The sequence below is a fragment of the Lemur catta genome, chromosome 10 (assembly GCF_020740605.2).
Source record: "Lemur catta isolate mLemCat1 chromosome 10, mLemCat1.pri, whole genome shotgun sequence".
NCBI lineage: Eukaryota > Metazoa > Chordata > Mammalia > Primates > Lemuridae > Lemur > Lemur catta.
Window position 1 is genome coordinate 67,753,195 of NC_059137.1, and position 22,072 is coordinate 67,775,266.

General features: G+C 38.1%; 1 protein-coding gene across 3 annotated transcripts in view; it reads left to right on the top strand.

Annotated features, from left to right (window-relative positions):
* GDA (guanine deaminase) overlaps positions 1–22,072 on the top strand; it is a 90,126-nt gene that overhangs the window by 57,928 nt on the left and 10,126 nt on the right. For all 3 annotated transcript variants that reach the window (XM_045563944.1, XM_045563946.1, XM_045563943.1), the window contains exons 5-10: positions 535–640; positions 4,647–4,674; positions 7,441–7,548; positions 9,677–9,784; positions 11,553–11,650; positions 13,884–13,951. In XM_045563944.1, the coding sequence (XP_045419900.1) occupies positions 535–640; positions 4,647–4,674; positions 7,441–7,548; positions 9,677–9,784; positions 11,553–11,650; positions 13,884–13,951 (516 nt within the window). The remainder of the gene's footprint in view (positions 1–534; positions 641–4,646; positions 4,675–7,440; positions 7,549–9,676; positions 9,785–11,552; positions 11,651–13,883; positions 13,952–22,072) is intronic.

Sequence of the window (22,072 nt, forward strand, 5' to 3'; positions counted from 1 at the left end):
GTGAGCGGGGGGAAAAAAGAGAAGGAAGGAAGAGAAAAAACAGTATAGGCATGCCAAGGACTAATAGAATCTTTCTCTAGGATCTGAGGCTATTTTCTCTTTACCATGTGATAAAATGAGAGCAAAGACAGTTATGACTTTAGAAAAAATATGTACAAACTGTATAAACAAAGGGAAAATCTGAGTAATAAGTAAAAAACACCCAATGATTACCTGGGCAGCCTGGGAATGGGGATGGGGGAGGTAGTAGGTGGAAGTAATAAATGGAAGAATCTTTATTAGTGAATTTAGTGGGGATTTGTTGTTGTTATTGTTCTTTTTTTATCTTTTTTGTTTGTATTTTATTTTATTCTGAAGACTCCAGAGCTCAGCAGTTGTTGTTGTTCTTAAGTGATGGGATGGTGGATGATCTTTTACATGTTCACGTATGTTTTCCATAATAATTGCAATTTTAAAATGCTTTTAAAATGCTTAGAAAAAGTACTATTTGAGAAATAAATATACCTTCAGATTCTTTTTGTGTGCGCTTCACAGATAAATTTGGACAGCGAGCCTTTGTGGGCAAAGTGTGCATGGATTTGAATGACACTGTGCCAGAGTACAAGGAGAGCACCGAGGAGTCGGTCAAGGAAACAGAGAGGTAAAATGCTCATTTGTCCCCATTTGTGTTATGGGTGGGTCCCTCTGCTGCTCTGGTGGAGTGAGAGATAGTGAAAGAGGAAATGGGATGCTGTTACCACCCGGCCGGGATATGCACATGGTGATTTAGAACGTTTAATGCAATGGGTCATTTGGTCTGCAGTGAATTTGACCCGATGGTTGGTGATCATTAAGGATTGACAAAGAGCTTGCCTTTGCACTGTCACACTTGTTCCTCATAGAAATCTCCACGAGGCATCTGTATTTTATGATAAGGAAGTTCAGTTTGAGTTAAGCTATGTGACTTGCTCATGGTCAGGCAGCTTTTAAGTAGCAGAGCCAGAATTTAAAACCAAGGTTTATGACTCTAAATGCAGAGTTCTTTCTGCCCTGACACAGGGCCCACCTCGTATTCAGTCTAAGTAAAGAGAGAGAGACTGAAGGCATGCAAGAGTATTTGTGGTGGTTTATTTATATTTAAAAAGGATGGTGGAAGTGAAGAATCATTTATGGAAGTAAAATATTGCACAAGAAGTTAGGAAAAATGAGTTGCATTTATAGATTAATGAATCTTTTACTGTTGCATTTATAGATTAATGACCTTTTACTAAAAATGACCTATTATTTAAAAAATAATGCCAAAGTAATAACATGTGTACCTGTGATCCAAACCTTGGAGAAGCACAAAAAGGTACAAGGAAGAAAAATGTTCTCCATGATTAAACCACCTAAAGTTACCAATATTGGAATTTTGCTTTGTATCTTTTTAGTATTTTTTCAAGGTGGTATATGTATCCCTCATAACTGTTTTGTCCTACCATGGGAAGAGGAAAGTTGTTCTAGATATATGCTAGAATAGCCATAACATGCTAATGTAGGGAGCTAGAATGTCCCCTCTCCAAAATCATGACCCAAAAGAATATCTTTCCACGGTAAAGTGCAGACATGTAGGAGGGAAGGCTGTGATTCATTTTCCTGCCTTGGTTCCATAGCTGTGTGCTCACAGGGAGGAGGGCCTCATTGTACTACTACAATCAAGGTTCTGAGAACATTCTGTGGTGACGCACAAGCTAGAGAAAGACTATGGGAGGGACTAAGGTCCACTTTGCTCTTGCTGGACAATAGGCTAGGTTCACCAGAGGTTGTGTACCTCCTACTTTGTGAAGATCTACACCTTAAAGAATAGGTTGCCAAATGCAGATGGAATCATAAAAAGTAGGGGTGTGCAAGGGAAATGAAAACATATATCCACATAAAGACTTGCATGTGAATGTTCATAGCATCTTTATTTATGAAGCCAAACATGAAGCAGATTCTCTGTGCATCAGTATCAATCCCAGAGGAGGACTCTAAACACTTTGCCAATACTGCACACTAGTGTGAATCCACTTGCACCAGTCCATGAGAAGAACACTCACACAACAAGGGAAGCAAGTTTATTACTCACAGATAGGCAGCAAGGGACAATAGATGCCTAGAACTCACGGTGAGCTGGTCTTCCAAGGCTCAGGAAAGTTGCCCAGGGTGAATGGAGTCTCACCTGTGCATGCCCCATGTAACCCCATAGCTGAGGGATCCTGAAAGCATGCTCTATCTGTGGTTTTATGCCCAGAGGAAACTTGGCTCACTGGGCAAAAGCATTGTAGAACATCCGTTCTAGGAGGAAAGGGATCAGAACCTAGGCTGTTCTGGCCGGTTCCTCATTATCTCAGGATGTTACATTCCCAGCATGTTCTACAGTTATTCTGAGAACTATAAGCAAGAAAAAGAGCTGGGTCACCAAAGCCATCTGGGGACTTGTCTCGCACCAAACGGTAGAAAACAACTAAAATTTTCATTAACTAGTGAATGGATAAACAAAATGTGGTATACAGTAGACTACTATTCAATTCATAAAAAACAGTCAAGTACTTATACATGTTACAACATGGATGAACTTTAAAAACATTGTGGTAAGAGAAAGACACCAAACACAAAAGGCCTCATATTATATGATTCCATTTATAGAAAATATGTAGAAAATGCAAATCTATAGAGACAGAAAGTTAGATTAGAAATGGTCTAGGGCCAGAGGTAGGAATGACTATTACCTGTAAATGGCCCCAAGGAATGTAATTGGGGTGATAAGGCTGTTTTGGATTATGATGGTTGCACACTCAGTACATTTAACTAAAAAAATCATTGAATCGTGCACTTAAAAAAGGCGAATTTTGTGGTATGAGTAATAAATTATACTTCAATAAAATAGTTTTTAAAAATAGGAGTATGTGGGTGGGGTTCATGTATATTTGTGTTTTCTCATTCATATCCACTTTAGATAAGAGTTGAGTAGAAAGCAATTAGTTTTTTAAAAAAGTAAATTTATTTTTGAAAGTCTGCTTTTAAGCTCACAAGGGAATGATTGTTTTTTTCTTACAAAGTTTTTTTAAGGTATAAATAGCTGTGGAGCATATTTTCAGAGACTCCAGCCCTCTGTGATTTTCTCCTGTGGTACAAGAGTGCTTCTCTTGGTGCTTCTAGCATTCTTCCTCTCTTCTCCCCTGATCCCACACAGTTGAAGCAAAAAAAAAATCAAAAAAGACCTGAGAAACTCAAGATGTATTAACACACTCAGGAGTCTCCCCGTGATGTTGAAATGAAGTTGAAAGATGATTGAACCCACTAAGTCATTCTTCCCGTTTGCGAAGGCCACCGTGTGGGTTTATCCAACTTAATGAAATTCGTCTGTTCCTAAAAAAATTTCTTGCATGTCAATACAATTTTTGTGTAACAAATTATATTTTAAAGCCTCTAGGAACCTGCTATAGGGGTCCTAGGATAAATCCTTTTGTAAAATGAGAGATTCTTTTTTAAAGTAAATGATTTACTCTCCCCTTCTCCTTTATTATAGATCAGGGCTTCTCATGTAGGTTGGATTTGATTTTTAAGTACAATGTGGCCTGCTCATTAAATTACTTTTGGTTGTGGGTCTTGTTATTACTTGAGATCATGAGTTTTCATTATGTTCTTTTTCGTGTAACATTATGATATTCTGCTGACCATATAAATGCTTTTCTTAACATTTTTAAATGACTTTTCCATAGTTCCTTGAAGATTTGACAAGCAATTTTATTGTATTCAACATCCAAGAGATATAGAAGAAAATTCTTTAGATATAAATCTTTCCCAAGACCAAATCTATCCTAATGCGAGTTTTAGAAGTTCAACTTTTCATTGCTCAGGCCTTCCTCCTCTGTGGGCTGCTACATGCTCACAGAGAGAAGGAAGTACCCACTGTCCCCTAGCATCGGCCATATGCTTAGCTCGTCTATTAACCCATTTTTGTGGCTGTAGTAAACCTTAATTCATATTTTCTTTTGAAATAAAGGAATACTAGAAGGCAGGAAACTGTAGCTGCCCCACCAGGGCAGAAGTAGCCATTTCATAGACTTTGTAGTTGCCACCATCCCTACAACCATAACTGGTGGGGTCACTGTCCATCCCATTTACCATGCACTTTACAACCACCTCTAGCCTATTCCTTCTGCTGTACTCCAGCATCCATCCCCAGGATCTCTCTGCCCTGGAAATAAGTGGTAATACTGTGTGAACGAGTAAGTTTCCATGTTAGGGGAATTAGAGGTAGAGAGTCCCATGGCTTCCAAACACCTCCTGGTGCATAGGACTCCATGACTCTAATATCTATGGAGCGTAACATATTTCAGTATTTCCCCAAACAGAGATTGAGCTAGTAGAACAGCTTGAGTGCTATGGGAATACTCCTGAACAGCCCAACTGATGGTAGGTAATAACATTACATTTCGCTGTGACTTTTTGCCCCACCTCTGGCTGCAAGGGGGAAAGCAGAGTAAATACTACTTGTTAATCTTTAGTGGTCAGGAAACATGTTCCACATCAGAAATGTTTGCATGGAAATTAGGGCATGTAAAGATCATGTTTTACCCTTTTGAAACATTTATTTGAAAATTCTTAAGTTTTCTAACTTCACATTTGTTGCTTTATTTCAGATTTGTGTCAGAAATGCTTCAAAAGAATGTAAGTAGATTTGTTCAGAGCTTGCATTTAGATTGGCTTTACGTTTGTTATAGAATTTGTTATTAAGGTGTTTGATAGAGATTAGTTTGTGTACCATTGGCTTATTCCATGCATGAAGAAGTATTTTCCTAGAACCTTTAATTGTTTTCACAGTGGACCCATCAATTCAGCTCAATGAGGTCAGGCTTTTTTTTTTTTAAATATTTAAAATTGACAAATCAAGATTGTATATATTCAGGGTATATAATGTGATTTTTTTTTTTTTTTTTTTTTTTTTTAGACACAGTCTTGCTCTGTCTCCTTGGGTAGAATACAATGGTGTCATCATAGCTCACTGCAACCTCAAACTCCTGGGCTCAAGTGACCCTTCTGCCTCAGCCTCCCGAGTAGCTGGGATTACAGGCGTGCACCAAGACTCTTGGCTAATTTTTCTATTTTTAGTAGAGACAGGGTCTCAGTCGTGCTCAGGCTGGTCTCAAACTCCTGACCTCAAAGAATACTCCCACCTTGGCCTCCGAGAGTGCTAGGATTGCAGGCATGAGCCACCTCGCCCAGCCACAATGTGATGATTTGATATACATATACATTATTTAATAATCAAAATCAAGGTAACACATCCATCACCCATGCTGTACATGATATTACTAGAACTTATTCATCTTATAACTGAAAATTTATACCCTTTGATCAACATCTCCCCGTATGATCCAGCAATCCCACTTCTGGGTATATATCCAAAAGACATGAAATCAGGATCTTAAAGAGATATCTGCAGCCCGTATTCATTGTAGCATTATTCATAATGGAGATTCATAATTATTCATAATGGAGATGACTAAGTGTCTATGGACAGATGAATGGATAAAGAAAATGCAAGGGGTGTGTGTATGTATGTATGTATGTGTATATATATATATAATATACACACACAAACACACACAGAGGATTATTATTTAACCATATCAAAGAAGGAAATCCTGGCATTTGTGACAACATGAATGAACCTAGAGGTCATTATGTTAAGTGAAATAAGCCAATCACAGAAAGATAGATACTGTATGATCTCACTTATTTGTGGAAGCTAAAAAAAAATCAAACTCAGAGAAACAGAGGTCAGGCATTTTTTTCTTTCCAATGCAGTCTGGTGTGGTTCTATACCTAGCTCTCTGTGTTTTGCTTGAAACACAGTTTTGAAATGAGGAACTATTACTTGGTTTTAGTTGTTTTGATTAATTACTACGCAGATATGTGCAAACAGCAAGTTTCCTTTATTCTTATAATTGTATATACTTTTCTTGGCTCTAAAACCACTTGCCTACATGCAACATAAACTAAATTTATTTCTTTTTTTCTTTGTTTATTTTATTTTATTTTATTTTTTAGAGGCAGGGTCTTGTTCTGTCACCCAGGCTGGAGTGCAGTGGCATGAAACTCCAACTACTTGACCCAAACAATCCTCCTGCCTCAGCCTCCACAGAAGCTAGGCCAACAGGAATGTGCCACCATGCCTGGCTAATTTTTGTATTTTTTGTAGAGACGAGGTCTTGCTTTTTGCCCAGGCTGGTCTCAAACTCCTGGCCTCAAGAGATCCTCCCACCTCAACCTCCCAAAATGCTGAGATTCCAGGTGTCTGCCACCATGCCCCGCCAGAAAAACTAAATTAAGTTAGGCAGGTAAACTTGGTCCCAAGTTCTCTAAGCTTTTAGTTGATCCAAGGTATGAAAATCTCAGTCACTGCCCAGTTTACAGTTACCATCTCAAGGCAGCTTTCCCTTCTCTGTAGTTTTTTTTCTCTTTCCTCTGGGACCTTCTAATTTCACAGGACTAGTCTCTGGGGAGCAGGGAAAGGGCGTCATGGGTGTGGGGCAGATTGGCGAACTCTGGAATTTGTGACAGTTGGCCGCTATGTCAACACCGGCATTGGCCACTTGTATCCCTGGTCTGGGCTGAAACACAGGCAGTGTCCAACCCCGATGCCCAGCCACCGGCTGCCTTGGTCCACATATGCGTGCGTGTCAGACGGCCTGCGGGCACTCAGCCAGGCACCACAGTGCCCTGTCATTGCTGAGCCTGTGGAGAGAATGCTGTTTTCTGCCTCCACCCCCAGCAGGCTGGTCGGTGGCTCCGTCGGGCAAGTTCATAGACTGGCAAGCCTAACCCTTCCCTTACCATCGTTTGAGGTCTGATTGCAAACCACAGGAAATCTCAGAATTTCTTTCAATCTAACCTTGAGAGAACTAGATGGCACTTTGTAGATGCATATCCTCACCACCCCTCTGTGAGTCCTGCTCTCTTGCCTGGCCACTCACCTCAGCCGGCACGAGGGCTGATCCTGCGACTGAACAGTTCTCAAGGAGGCCTTGGCCAGCCCATTGCCCCCGCCCCTACAAGGAGTAGAAAGGGGAATACCGTCTCACTTGTAGTCTCCCCAGCACTGTCTTTTCACACTTCTCCTTCAGCCTCTAATTCTCTTCATAAAGGCCACTCTATTGAGGCTTCATGTGAGTCTTAATATGGGGAATGGGGAGTGTCTATCATTGGGGACAGGGTCTTCTGTTGAACTCGGTGCTCCAGATTATATCTCCTTTATTCCCAGCCATGAGCTGTTTCCAGGAAATCCAGCGTTGCCACCAACTTGTAGAATGGGAAACTCCCCCCACTGCCAAATGAAGACATAAAATCTTGCTATATGACAGGCATTTGGGGGTACACGTCATGTTTTTGATAGCCATAGTTTCCTTATCAATTGTTTTTTATTATCTCTAGTATTCTAGAGTGAAGCCCATAGTGACACCACGTTTTTCCCTTTCCTGCTCTGAGACTTTGATGGGTGAACTCGGCAACATCGCTAAGACCCATGATTTGCACATTCAGGTGGGTACTTTTCTTCTGCTTGTGCCTCTGTCCAGACCTGCAAAATTTCTCAGTACCTTAAATTGCAATCTCCAGTAATTTCCAGTTCTTCTACTGAGTAATCTCTAATTCTTTAACTGAGATCTCCAGGAGTCACAGCATGACAGGGCAGGAAGGGCTCCTACAGATGTCAGCTAATCCAATTCTTAATTTTGCAGATGAGAAACCTGAATTTCTTTTTATTCTCTATGTTCTCTGATCAGTCTTCAAGAGATGAGGACATGTTCATAAGTAATAATGAGATCAACGACAGACTGTTTACTTATTCTCTGTAGGATGCATTTAATACATTTCTTTCCTGCTTCTCTTTTATTTGATACTTTCTCAGTGCTCTACACCTTCATTCTTGGAGGAACCAGCTATTATTTGAAAAGCAAAAAGAACCAAATTTCCACCTTGGAAAAAATGCATTCAAAAGCCCCTTTGTTCCAAGTTTCCTAATTTAAAATCAGGAACAAAAACGTGTATTTTACTTTGTCATTAAGTTGTTGCAATTTGGGAATAAAACACTTTTTAAAGCTTACAGCTGAGTTAAAATTGGGAGCTCCCCTTCCCCCATCCAAGCTTAATTGCATACTGTACTAAAATTTCTTCTCTTAGGAGTTGACTGTCTTATAAAAAAGGGCAGGTTGAGGCAAAGGATATACATTGATTCTTTACCCTGTTGTAGGGTAGGGTTTTTTATGTCTTTTTAAAAAACAATCTATTTTTTTTTTAGAACTCTTTAACTATTCTTATCTTCCTCATTATTATTTTTTTGTGGTCTATAATATTTGAAGTTTTAATTCAATCCCACATACTTTTTTCCTGAAGATAAAATTCAAAACTTAGATCATGTTTTTACTTTGGAAATAGAATGTTTCTATGGCTGAAAAAATAAAAATACAAATCAACCTTAAAAAACACACGAAAAATAAAATGAAAGGACACACAATAAAATCAAGTCTATCCTTGCTGGAAGGATGTGTATGGATATATGTGTGTTTACTCACATTTATCAAAATGACATGAAGTACATGGTTGTCCTTTCTTCTGTTGCTATGTGCATGCATTTCGTCAATGGTCTGGGATTTCCTCAAGGCCAGGGATGGAGCTTATTGTCTTGGTGGAGCACTTGTTTTCAGAACATTGCTGTTTTTTTCTTTTTCAAATTTGTCTGTGCATAATCTGCCTCATGGAGAGAGAGTTGCCATTCTTGGAAATATTAATATGCCCTCTCAGGTTTTGTGGGGCCCCGGAGAAAGGTCACTGTGGGGGCTAGGATGCATTGCTTTGCTTGCTTGTGGATTCTTACAGGCTCTTTCTTGATGACTGCAGGACTGTCTAGTTCAGCTATTTTTAGACTGTTTTCTGTAAAAGAACTCATTCTGGAAGCCAACAAAGGGGACAGATTGGGACAGGGTCCCAGAGTCCCAGTCTGCTTCATCCTGAGGGGCAACTTGTTTATGTCCTCTATATATTGGATTTCTGTGAATTTTTATATGTATAACATGTGCAAAGCTAAAAGAATTTGGAAAATCACTCATCCAGCCCAACACTTTTGTTTGAGAGATGAGAAAATGGAAGTCCAAAGAAAAGAATTGACTTTCCATAAGACATATAACTAGGGTCAGAACTTGGGCTAAAACTCAGCTCTCTTTACTCAAATTCCAGTATTTTTATGAATGAACTATGCTGTCTATTTTTTTTTTTTTGATGGACACTGAACTCTTTTCTTAAATAGCCAACACCAGAAGAGGTAGATTGTCACAAACAGCAAGACTCTTGACTCTTCAAGGAGTACTTTATATGTGTTCTTTCCATAGTTTGGAATTTGAAAAGACTTTGTTGGGAAACTGTGCCTTGAGGTTATGCACACACGCACATACACACACACTGCATGTCATGATATTCACTGTCTTTGTCATATATATTATATATATGATGTATGTAATTGTTTTCAATAAAATGCATGTACAATCTTCATTGTCTCTCTATGTGGTCCCTTCTGTAGGCAAGTAGCAACCATCACACCATTTTGTTGTAGGAAGTATAATGTGTAATGATATTTTATGGAGAAAAATTGAAAATATTATTTCTTTTCTTGTAGAGCCATATAAGTGAAAATCGTGATGAAATTGAAGCTATGAAAAATTTATATCCCAGTTATAAAAACTACACAGATGTGTATGATAAAAACAATCTTCTCACAAATAAGGTAAATTGTCTATTATGACATAATCTGTGTAAAGTAGGGAATATTTATCTAAATTTTAACATCTAAGTAGTACTCTTCAGACTTTTGTCACATACACACATTTCCCAAACTAGAGGAAAAGCCTAGAGTTTGGGTGTGTGTGCACGTGTGCATGTGTGTGCATGTGCACATGTGTATAGTTAAAAATGTGCCTGCAATTTCATCTCAGTCAATAAATCTAAAGGCTTCATTGAGAGTGGTGTGTCATTTGGTCCACAGACACTTTGGACAGTATCCATTAGAATGTAAATGTGCATTCCTTTGAGTCGGCAAATGCACTGCTAAGGATCCATTCTGTAAGTAATGTAAGCAGGAGTATTAATTACATATGAAAGTTAAAAAATGGCTATCAGTGGGGCATCGGTTAAATTACAGAGCGTACAAAATTAGAATTTTATCCAGCATTCACAAAGAAAGAGGTATACAGGCTTTCAAGGAAAAATGTGCAATATTGCGTGATTTATATGTATAGATGTGTAGGTACACACTCACTTAGAAAAGGTCTGGAGGACACACATTAAGTGTTGAAAATGACTCTTCTTGAGGGAGAAAGCTGAAGGACTTTCTACTTTTCATTTTTAAATGCTCTAAGATTGCTTTTTAAGAAAATGAGTATTTTATAATTAATTAAAATTAATATGAGTGAAGAGAGACCTCATTACAATAATGTAGCCCTTGGTCTTGGCCTTCAATGTAATGCACAAACTGCATGGAGAGTTTACTGCAGCACATGATTTCTTAGTGACTATGTGAATGGGGATATGAATATGACTGATTTGAAAGGTTCGTACTCTGCATAAATCATATAAATGCTACTTTGTAATTTTTGTCTTCCTTTACATATATTTCCATATGATTAATAAATTAATCTTCTATTTGCATGTTAATTTTATTTGCACAGAGGTTGGGAATACTTTATTTTAATAATAATTCTGTGGTCACTGAACCATGCCTCCCCAAGGAGAAGGCTACAGGTTTTACACTGAGGGAAAAAGAATTTTGAAAGAATAATGTCTTACTTAAGAAAACCAAGATTACTGAAAGACTGAAAGTTTAGAGAGGTCTCATATGTGTGCAGTGCCTGCTTTTTTGGATCAATTTTACCCTCTCAACTAATGTTTAGAAGATACTACATTTCTTAATTTTTATGAAATTGTAAACATAGGTGAGTTAAGGTTTACTTGGTTGTATGTGTCAAGATCATTGGTGTCTATATTAAAATTGGGATCAGAAATAAAGAACAGTTTTTTGCAGGATCACTCTCACAGCTTCTGTGTACTGAGAAGGGAAGCTTACTTCTAGAAAGTTCTGATTAGAATAGGAATAAACACAACCCTACCAGTAGCTCCCAGGTAGACTTAAAAAAAGAAAGTAACTTGGCAATTTTCTGAAGTAAAGATGATGGAATCATAATATTTTCAAACTAGATGGATATCCTATGCTGTACATGACCTGGATCAACTCTCATTGTTTTATAGATCAACAAAAAAAAGATAAGTAAGATGCACAAATTTGCTGAGACTTTTGTATATAATACAATGTTTTTTCAGGCCTTTTCTGAGGTACAATTTATACGCAGTGATTCTGTACATGCAGATAATCGTAAACGTTCTTGTAAAGATGGTAGCAGCCCAGTCCCAGCCTCTGTCTCTGTCATACCTTGTTGTGAATGAGTACTAACTTAGCATCTGTGAGTGGTAAACTCCATGTAGGACACCCTTCTCTCCAGACGGTGATGGCGCATGGCTGCTACCTTTCTGCAGAAGAACTTAACGTGTTCCATGAACGAGGAGCATCCATCTCACATTGCCCCAATTCTAATTTATCGTAAGTAGGCAATAATTGTTTGGTAGATTGTGAATGTTTGGGGTGCAGATCAGCAGCCAGATACCTTTGTTTTCTCAGTCCTTCCTTCAAGATCTCTCTTTTATAGCCACATTTGATTGGGACAGGAAATAGGTAGATAAACGTTTACTTGTGCTGTGGCAGAAGAAAGGAGACCATTGAAAAGGACATTTTTTTGCAGAGTATGCATTTTAGATCCCGAAATCTCTGATTTGAATTTGCACAAAAAATGGACAACAGGAAATACAACAGAAAAAGTTTAAAAACAAGAGCTTTCAGAATTTATAGCTAAAGGACTGAAAGAACTGTGTATCAGCCAGGTGTTGCAGGGAGAGGGTACTGACTCCCATTACGGCTTGTGCTCTGGTCTTAGAACAAAGTATAGTAGTACTAGAAGTCAATGCCTGTGGTATATGTCACCACACTGGATCTGATGGAATGCCAGTCAACACAGGGGAGCCCAGAAGAACCTTGTCCTGTTATAATTTCCCCAAATACAAAAGATTTATTTATAACTGGTTCTTAAACTTTTGAAAGGTTATGGATTCATAAGTGAATCAGATGAAAGTTATGGTCTCTATCTTCAGAAGGAAGCCCATAGATATTAAAATGTTGCATCTAATTTCAGGGAATTCGTATATCCCATGGTGGCAGTCCATGGATGGTAGGTTAAAAACCTAAGCTTATATAAATACAAGTAATTAATTTGGGGTCTGATCTCAGAAAACACCTTTAGGGAAGTAGGATGAGAAAGGGAAGGAAGTCAATAAAAAGTATATCATCAAGTATGTTACCACTGTGGGCTCCTGGAGTTTAATCCTTCTAGAAAGCTGAGGGAGCCATTGTACAAAACAGACCTCAAAGTTACCTTGCCCAAAGAGTGAGGGAGCTGGGGTAGTTATACCCAAACTCTCATCAGTTATTGATGGGGGCTTCTGGGTAGAGAGAAGCATTAATTCCCTGGAACTTCTGGCCTTCCCCAGACAAGGGCAGAGCAGAGCACAGCACTAGCCACTAGGCAAAGTGCTGGAGGTGTCAGCAGTTGGAAATCTGGGGACTTTGTGAGTGACAAAGGCATATGTCAGTGGTAGTATGGGAAAGGCATCAAGAGCCACAGTGTTATATTTCTGGAGCGTTTTGAAGGGCTCCAGAGGCTTTGAGTTTTCAGATATAAAGTAATCACACATGACAGAGAATCTTGCCCGTATATAGCTGATAGCTTATACATAATATAATTATAATTATTTATAATAATATATATAAAAAACAATATTTATAATTATATACATGATATAATTATGGTCTAGTGACCCATTTGGGGAAGGACTTAATATCCCTTGGGTGAATTGCCCAACATCCTCTAAATTAAAACGCAATCCAGCTCTGCAAATTGAGATTTGAAGTTACATTTCCTTAGGAGAGATTTCTTATTTTTTCTTTCTTTTTCACTTTTTTAGGACACATTTCTGTTTAATGGTCACTGCTATTCTTTCTCCAACAACTTTGAGAGATTTATTGCATCTGCACTGGAGTTTTGGAAATTATAATTACGTGCATCTTGAGCAGATCACTTTGACCTTTGCACCTTTTTGGATTTCTAAGGATCCCTTTAGTTCTCCTTTGTCTTCTTTCGAAAGGTGGCACATTTATTAAGCTCAGGGTCAAGAGTTCTGGAATTCAGTGCAGGAACCATCTCCTAGTTGCTCCTGCCCTTAGAGGCAGCATGGGAACTGTCAGGTCCTGACTCACCAGCCTGTACCCCATTTTCCAGTTGCATTCCGCTTTCTTTGATCTTGCAAGTCACTACTCATGCAGGGTAACTAATTAGTTTAGACATAGAGAAAAGGGAATATTTTATAATGTCTACTTCCTAACATAGAAGGGTAGGTTGGTTAAAAAAATATTAGAGACAGATGAGACTTTTGTGCTAATTACGAATTTTCATTTATTTTCTTCATACAAATGATCCCTTGCTTTTCCTTCTGGCTCTTGCTGTTTTGTACCCTCCTGAGACTAACCTCAACCCAAGGGATTAGCTCTTTTATGATCCTGTTAACTCCAGGACTTGGATGGTCTGATTTCACTAATGTGTTTGTGTCAGTGCTAGAGCTGACGTATTGGAAAACACAATTTTCAGTGATATCACCATCATTATTAGTGTCCTTCTGTTGCCACCACATGGATCTCCTTATTCTGACATCTTCTCTCTTTACAGGCTCAGCAGTGGCCTTCTAAATGTGCTAGAAGTCCTGAAACATGAAGTGAAGATAGGGCTGGGAACAGGTCAGTAGTTCACCATTTGAAGCTATGGTGAAGCGGTCGATTAGTATGTAAATTTCTAATGTGACTAATTTGCAGGTGATAGTTCTAGGTTTTTTAAAACATTAGTTTTATTACCTGGTAATGATATCTTGAAAATAAGTATCTAACAAAATAGTGAGGTTGGAAGCAGTAAGAAAATGTATGCAAAGGGAGAAGTTTTGATGATACTAACCTCCTAAAAGTCATTATCCCTGTTTCTTGTTTAGAGATTAAGCTATAAAGGATAATTCCTTCTAAAGTATTTTGGAGACTCTTTTTAAAAAGTCCTTGATTTTTGTTTTGTTTTGTCCTTCTGGCTGGGTTTTAATGGTTTGGGTTGTATGTTTTTAATTTTCCATAACTGTGTCATCACAAGTACCATCTCGAAAGAAAATTATCTGTCCTTGGTGTGGTGAGCACAAATTCAATGTTGCCAGCACTGAGAATTCTGAGATACTCTGGCTTTGCTTGTAAGCAGTGATCAGCCAAATGAGACACTTCAATATCCACAAACAGTCTGATGTTTACTAAGCTAAAGGACATTCTAAGTGGCTGCTGAATTAGTGATACCTCTTTTCTTAATGGTATATTTTAATCATGTTTCCTGAGTATGCGTGGTGGTGCTCACTTTGAAAGTATAAGTTAGGCCCAAATGTCTAAGTGTCTACTGTGAGTCCTCTTTTATCACTGTGTGTGACGGTATTAAAAAATTTTTTTTTTTAAAAAAATGGGCGTGGGACACAAGGACTTATTTTCTGTTTTTGATGCATTTGTCTTCCTGACACTTAAGAGCATCAGACTGTATGCATGTTGACACTGGTGGTTTTCACCATTTTCTGCAGTAACTCAAGTCTCAGTTTGTTATAATGAGACATTTTATACCAAGCAATTAATTGATAAGACATGGTAATATACATAATGATTTTATTAACATTTTTAAAAGAGGTATGTTAGATTAGAGGTTTTTCCCTATTTTATAGGAATCAAAGTAATCAAGATTTTAAAAATTCTAATTTAAGCTTTGAATCATTGAGACTGTGGCAATGTTTGGGTATAGTCATAGGGGTTAAGTCAGGAAACTAGTTATTTTATCTTCATAGAAAAGCTTTAATGGATAAGAAAAAAATGGCCCAGAGTTTTTGTTACATACTGTACTTAGTTAATATGAAAAATTTAGCAGATATACAAAAATAAGGTAGGTATTGCTTTCAGATTTTCTAGGATTTTTGTCTCCATGATTTAAGTTCATCATGTGAATTCTAGTCCTTGACTTTGGGTTGTACAGCGATGGCCTAAAGAGGTTAGGGAAAGTTCTAGCTGTCACCATCTCTGTAAAACCTTGAACAAATTAATTTTCTAAGGATTCATTTCTTGATTTCTACAACAGGAGAATTACAATATCTATCTTACAAACTTTTTTTTGAGTATTACATGATAAAAAGCATACACAGTGGTTAGCACAGTGCCTGGCACATAGCACTAGTCAATAAAGATTGGCTTAAAAAGGAAAGGGCAAGGTTGATGTATTAACCAAATGTTTGATTAAATATGACCTATTCCCTTATTTACTTGAAGAGTGCTGTTCCATTTTTACATAGTCTCTATTGCAAAAGTCACCCTATGCTCCACTATTTCCCAAACATGACTTTTGTATATCAATTTGCCCTTCAGTTGTAGATTATTTAACCTCATATTATGGATAGAGAGCAGGTCCAAGAGCCGTTCATTCACTCTATCGCAAGTGTACGCAGATCTTGAATTGTACAAGTATTAGGTTGGAGAAACCCACATGAAGCTTACCAAAAATATTGCAGAATAAAAGAAAGCAATATCACAAAGAATAAGAATAGGAGAAAACATCTGAAAATGATCTACTTCAGGATCCAGAAGAAAATTTCAGAAAATTGCCATCATCCTTGGAGTACAAGAAGACATGACACTATAAAAAAACCACAAATGGTGGTAGAAAGAGAAATTTTTAAAGTGAAAGAAGAAAATTGAAAACAAAATCAGAATAAAAAACATGTAGGCTCTCCTATATTGCTGGAAGGAGGGTAAATGGTACAACCACTTTGGAGAACTGTTTGGCAATTTCTTATAAAGTTAAAAATATACATCTACTTATGACCCAGCAATTTCACTGTTGGGTATTTACCCTAGAAAATGAACACACATGTTTGCAAAAAGAGTTGTATAAGAATGTTCATACCAGCTTTTGTTAAGTGAAAAAAGCTAGGCACAAAACACATTCTGTATGATTCCATATGTATGAAACCCAGAGACCAACAAACTAACCCATGTTGATAGAAATCAGAAAGTGGTTGCCAAGAGTTGGGGGTAATGGTTAGGAGAATTGACTAGAAAAGGCCTTGAAGGAATTTGCCAGAGTGATGGAAATGTTTAATATCTTGTATTTTTGAAATGTAGTTAAAGACACAATTGACCCTTGAACAACATGATTCTTAGAGATGCTGACTTCTCTCTCCCCCACTCCTGTTCAGTTGAAAATCTGCATATAACTTTTGACTCCCCCAAAACTTCTAATAGTCTTCTGTTGACCGGGAGCCTTACTGATGACATAGATAGTCTATTAACACATAGTTTGTATGTTATATGCATTATGTACTAGAATAAAGTAAACTGGAGAAAAGAAAATGTTAAGAAAATCATAAGGAAGAGAAAAGATATTTCCTATTCATTAAATAGAAGTGGATCATCATAAAGGTCTTCATCCTCATTGTCTTCACACTGAGTAGTTGTTCTTGGTGTCTTTGGAGTGGCAGAGGTGGTGTATAAGTGGACCCATGGGTTCAAACTCATGTTGTATATATCATTCTTAATATTCATCAAACTGAATACCTAAGTTCTGTGCATTTTATAATATCTTAATTATACTTCAGTTAAAAAATGACAAACCATGTAGGAAGCTATGAGAAGTAGAATCATTGTTGCAGAAAATTAAGTCAGTGATGTGAAGAACAAAGTTGACAAAAGATCACAGAGGATGTTTGAGGATGATCTACGAGGAGGCCAGAAAGCATAGCGCCAGCACCTGAGGTTTTCTTGAGGGAGCACCCAGAACAAATGGAACAGAAGCAATCGTCAGAGCTTTGAAGGATAAAGCTTTCCTGAGCTTAACAAAGAATGGCCTTGGAAGTGCTTACTTTGTTCTATAGTAAATCATAACTGAACATGTCATGGCAAAATATTTTAATGACAAGGAAAAAGAAAAAAAATTCCAAAAATATTGATGCAGGGGGAAAAGCCAGTTATCAACAAAACAATTAAAAACCAATTTACTTCCAGATGTTTTTGTTGGCATATGAAATACCAAAGGCAAGAAAGCATTTGGAGACAAAGCCATTGTTACTCAAGAATATTGTATCTGGTTAAATTTTCCTTTATGTGTGAAGGCAACAAAATTCTCAGATATACAAAGGCTTAGAAAATATTCTCCCTATGAACCCTTTGGAAAAAAAATTACTTGAAAATCTACATCATCTAATAAGTAATGAGGCAAAATAAAGGGCTAATGAATGTGGAAGTAATGGTATGTACAACAGGATACCAGGGAAGCTAAAATCAGTTAAAATAGACATAAAAGAATTGTAAAAGGGGTTTAAAAAATGAGGACAAAACCTAAAAATAAATCTCAAGAGAGAATATGTACAATATTAAAAGTAATATATTTTTTTAAATTATCAGAATGGCAACATAAATCAGGAAATTGTTTCCCTCAAACTGGGAAGAGGTTCCCGGGGCCTAAATACGTGGCCCTTATTTTTGAAACTGCATGTCAGGTCCTTGAGTTTGGGTTTTATATTGTCTTTATATAATTTGAATATCTTCAGTCTTTTATCATAAAATTTTAAAGTAATATATGCTCTGCAAACAAGAATTTTCCAAGTACTAAAAATTCTTCTATCTTCTGATTTTTGTAAGAAAACCCAAGACGATACAGCTTATGTGAAAGGTTGAGAGGATAAAGATGAATTTGGCAAGTGAGAGCAAAATTATAAGTGTAGAAAACTCCTTGTCTCAGAAAAAAGGGAATTACACATTATATTTTACTTTTGACTTTGCAGTGTGAAAATATTAAAGATAGCTACTTGCAGGATTTTAAAAATAGGATACTTCCTATATAAAATATGAAAAAAAAATAAAAATAAGAAAAACATAGCATATTACCAAAAATGGTAATCTAAAGGAAAAAATTAAAAGTATAGGACAAGTCGACATAAACAGGACCTGTGAATTTATTAAAACAAACAGCATACTTTGAGCCAGTGTCTCATTTTTTCAGTGACAGTTCCCTATCGTAACTGACTTGTCTCATTAATCCCAAGTCAGCAGTTCTTTGATTTCCTGTAGACACCAATCCAGTGATTCTATGCGTTCTCAAAATCCGTTATTCCCTCCCTAATTTACCTATCTTAGATGCCAGAGTACATCACTATAATTGTTCCTTTGGAAACATCCTCGCTTCTCATATTTCTCTCATTTTCTTTGTATCCACTTTGCAAGAGCCCAACCCTTAATTATCTCAACATTCCCTTCTCAGTGCCTGCAGCTGAGCGTCTGGAAGTTGCTGGAGAAAATCCTCCAGTGGGATTTCATTTTAAATTTTGCTCTCAAATCCCAAATGCCTCAGTGCTGGCAAGAGACAATCATGTTTCTCTAACAAGCATGTGTCTGTCTCCTTATTCCAAGACAGCTTTTTCTCATTTCTTCTTAAACTTTCTACCCAATCTCATATCCTCTTTGCTTCTGGCTGGTGGCCTCTTCTCATAAGTCATTGAGAAAATAGGAATAATCAGAAATCCTTCCCTCGGTTTCCCACCACCAAATTCACACACCTTTCTGCATCGGCTGGCATTTTCTCTTCTTTTTCTTGCAACAGGAAAAAAAAAAAAAAAGAAAGAAAAGAAAGGAAAAGAAACACAATGAAAAGAAAAGGAGTCCTTCCCCCCATCAAAGCATATCCTGAGATATGTTCTGTATTCTTTCCCTCTCCCAGCATCTGAATTAATTCCTTTGCCCAGGGACTGTCCTATATCATCGGTATCTCCTTCCTACTGGATCATTTCTAGAAGCACATAAACATCCCTAGTATCTTCTGATATTCTAAGCGAAGAAAGAAAACTTGTCTCTTAATCAGATACCCCCCCGTGGCTCCTGCCTCACCTGTCTGCTCCCCTTTGGTGAAGCTTCTTCAGAGAGTGGGCACCCACGCTGGCGTCACTTTCTGGGCTTTCTTCCACTCCTCCACCCATTTCAGTCTGGAGTTTTGCCCCACCCTCCATGGCAACTGCCTCTGTCCATTCTCCCCTGGTGTTACCACAGTGATGTCTGCAGCTGACTCCAAAGGACACCATTCTGTTCTTACTACCAGGAACTTAGCAGCGGTATTTTCTATGTTGACTACTCTCTCCTTTGTCCAGGTGATCTTATCTTGGATTCAGCGAAACAACTTTGTCCTGGTTTCCCTTCTTCCACTCTTGCCAGCCCTTCTTGCTCTTCTCTGAAGGCTCATTTTCCTCCTCCTGGCCATTCAAAAGCATTCTCCAAGGCTCAGTCTTAGGCACACTCCTCTTTTTACTTTACATGCATATTCTTCTTAAGAGATGCCATCCACAAGCATGGCTTCGGGTGACTACATATATGCAGGTGACTCACAGATGCAGCCTATATTCCTCCTTCAAATTTCAAATATGCATTTTCAACTGCCTTCCCTTAGATCCTTTTTTTTTTTTTGAGACAGAGTCTCACTCTGTTGCCCGGGCTAGAGTGAGTGCTGTGGCATCAGCCTAGCTCACAGCAACCTCAAACTCCTGGGCTTAAGCGATCCTACTGCCTCAGCCTCCCGAGTAGCTGGGACTACAGGCATGCGCCACCATGCCCGGCTAATTTTTTCTACATATGTTTTTAGTTGGCCAGATAATTTCTTTCTATTTTTAGTAGAGACGGGGTCTCGCTCTTGCTTAGGCTGGTCTCGAACTCCTGACCTCGAGCGATCCACCCACCTCGGCCTCCCAGAGTGCTAGGATTACAGGCGTGAGCCACCACGCCCGGCCGATCCCTCTTGAAGGAACCCCCAAACTTCATTAGATCCAAAACCACATTTAAGCCCAGTTCTCTTAACTAGGTCTCCTTTTCAGAGAATTCTGTTTCTCTAACTGGGAACGTGGGCCCTACCTTTGGAACCTCCTTCCCACTCACCTCTCCCCCATGTGTAAGCCAGCACAACGTCCAACCCCATGACTCCTGAATGTCTCCTGAAACCACCCTCTCTTCCCACACCGACCACTACCACCCAATGCAAGCTACCGTGGTTTCTGGCCTGAACTACTGCACTAGCTTCCTAGTGGGTCTCATATCCATCCTGGGCCCTTCCAGTCCATTCTTCTCTTTTCAAAAGAATCACAGTGAAAATCTGATCACGTCACTGTTCTGTGGGACTTTGACTGTGTAAGCCTGGCTGCAAGGCCCACGAAGCTCTGCAAGGCTTGACGTCCACCACTCCAGCCATATCCTGCACTACTCATTCCTCCCTACACTGGCTATCTTTTAATCCTCTCCGTGTTTCACACTTCCTTCTACCAAAAGTCCTATGCACATTCTTTTCCTCTGTCTGGAATGCCCTTCATGCCTCTCTTTATGTGTTTGGCCTTCTGATTCCTCTCTTAGTATCATGTCATTGCCTTAAAGAGGTCTTCCCCGACCATCCTATCAAAATGGGCCCTCCATCTCCATTTACCGTATAACTAAACTAAACATAATTTATCATTAATACGCATCTGCTTATATGTTTCTTTTCTTCCCCCTCCAAGATAGCTCATGTGGAGAACCCATAAGTTTTATTTACGAGTGCTTAAATAAATCAAGCATGTAGAAGGTGCTCAGTAAATGATTGTTGAATAAGTGAATGAATGTGTAAGAAATGAATATACATATATAAAATCATTTCTTTTTATCTTTCTATTGTCCTCTGGCTTAAGTTTTTACTCTTGAATGGTTTCTTTAGGGTCTTCTTAGAAACATCAGTGTCCTTGTGTTGACTCTGAGAAGCAAGCCATGGTGCCATTCTTCTTCATGATGGGGGTTAGGGGAGGGGTGGGAGAGGGGAGCAGATTTTCTGATGTAAAAATGCTTTCATTTTCCGTACCCCTCCACACCGTTCCCACCTTTTGGTCCCCATTCTCTAGCACTTAGGTTACGTAATTGAATTTTCTCAGCAACTGTTAAGGTAGGTGATGTTATTTCTATTTTCTGAGGTTCACAGGTGCTAAGTAACTGACCAAAGGCTCACAAAGCAAAAAAATTCCACATTCACAGTTAAAACCAGGTCTGCAAAATGTGGACGTTCATTATTTCTCTTTCTACCCTACCACACTGCCTCTAGCTATATGATAACATAGGATTTCCACCTACATTAAATGTGCTATACATGAAAGAGAAAATCACTAAGCTCAGCCAGTACAGCAAGGTTCAGCAAGTTACTGTCATAATGGAAATCCCTGGAATAAAAGCTTGACTCATACCCAAATGGTCCTGACTACATACCGTGATTTGTGTAACTCAGGGTTCATTCTTTGACCAGCACAGTGTGATACCTTAGTTGGTAGTTGTTTTGTTATCATAACATTGTCAGCCAAAAGAATATAGGATGATAAAATAACAACATAATAAGGTATCTCTCAATTTTTTTGCAGTAAATTCCATGGCATTTTTTCCTAATCCATTCTTATTCTTTCTATAGGTTTAATTTTGAATAGGTAATGAGGAAAATACTACTTTCCACGATATTTCATAAAACCTTATTTTTTTTTATAACTGCATGTATTTAAATCTTTTATGCTCACACCATCCTAACTGCGTTGCTTTTATTTTTCTATGTCTACTTCTAGTCTTTATCCACATATTAGGAAATATTTTTAGTCTTTACATGTTTCCATATCATATAGTGATAGTTTTTATTCTGCTTTTACATTTAATACTTTGTTTTAGCAATAAAGAAGGAAGTGGCAGACGAAATATTTCAAAGCTTATTGTGCATTTTTATTTCCAAATTGTATTTGTTGTTGTAGCTATGATAAAAATGAA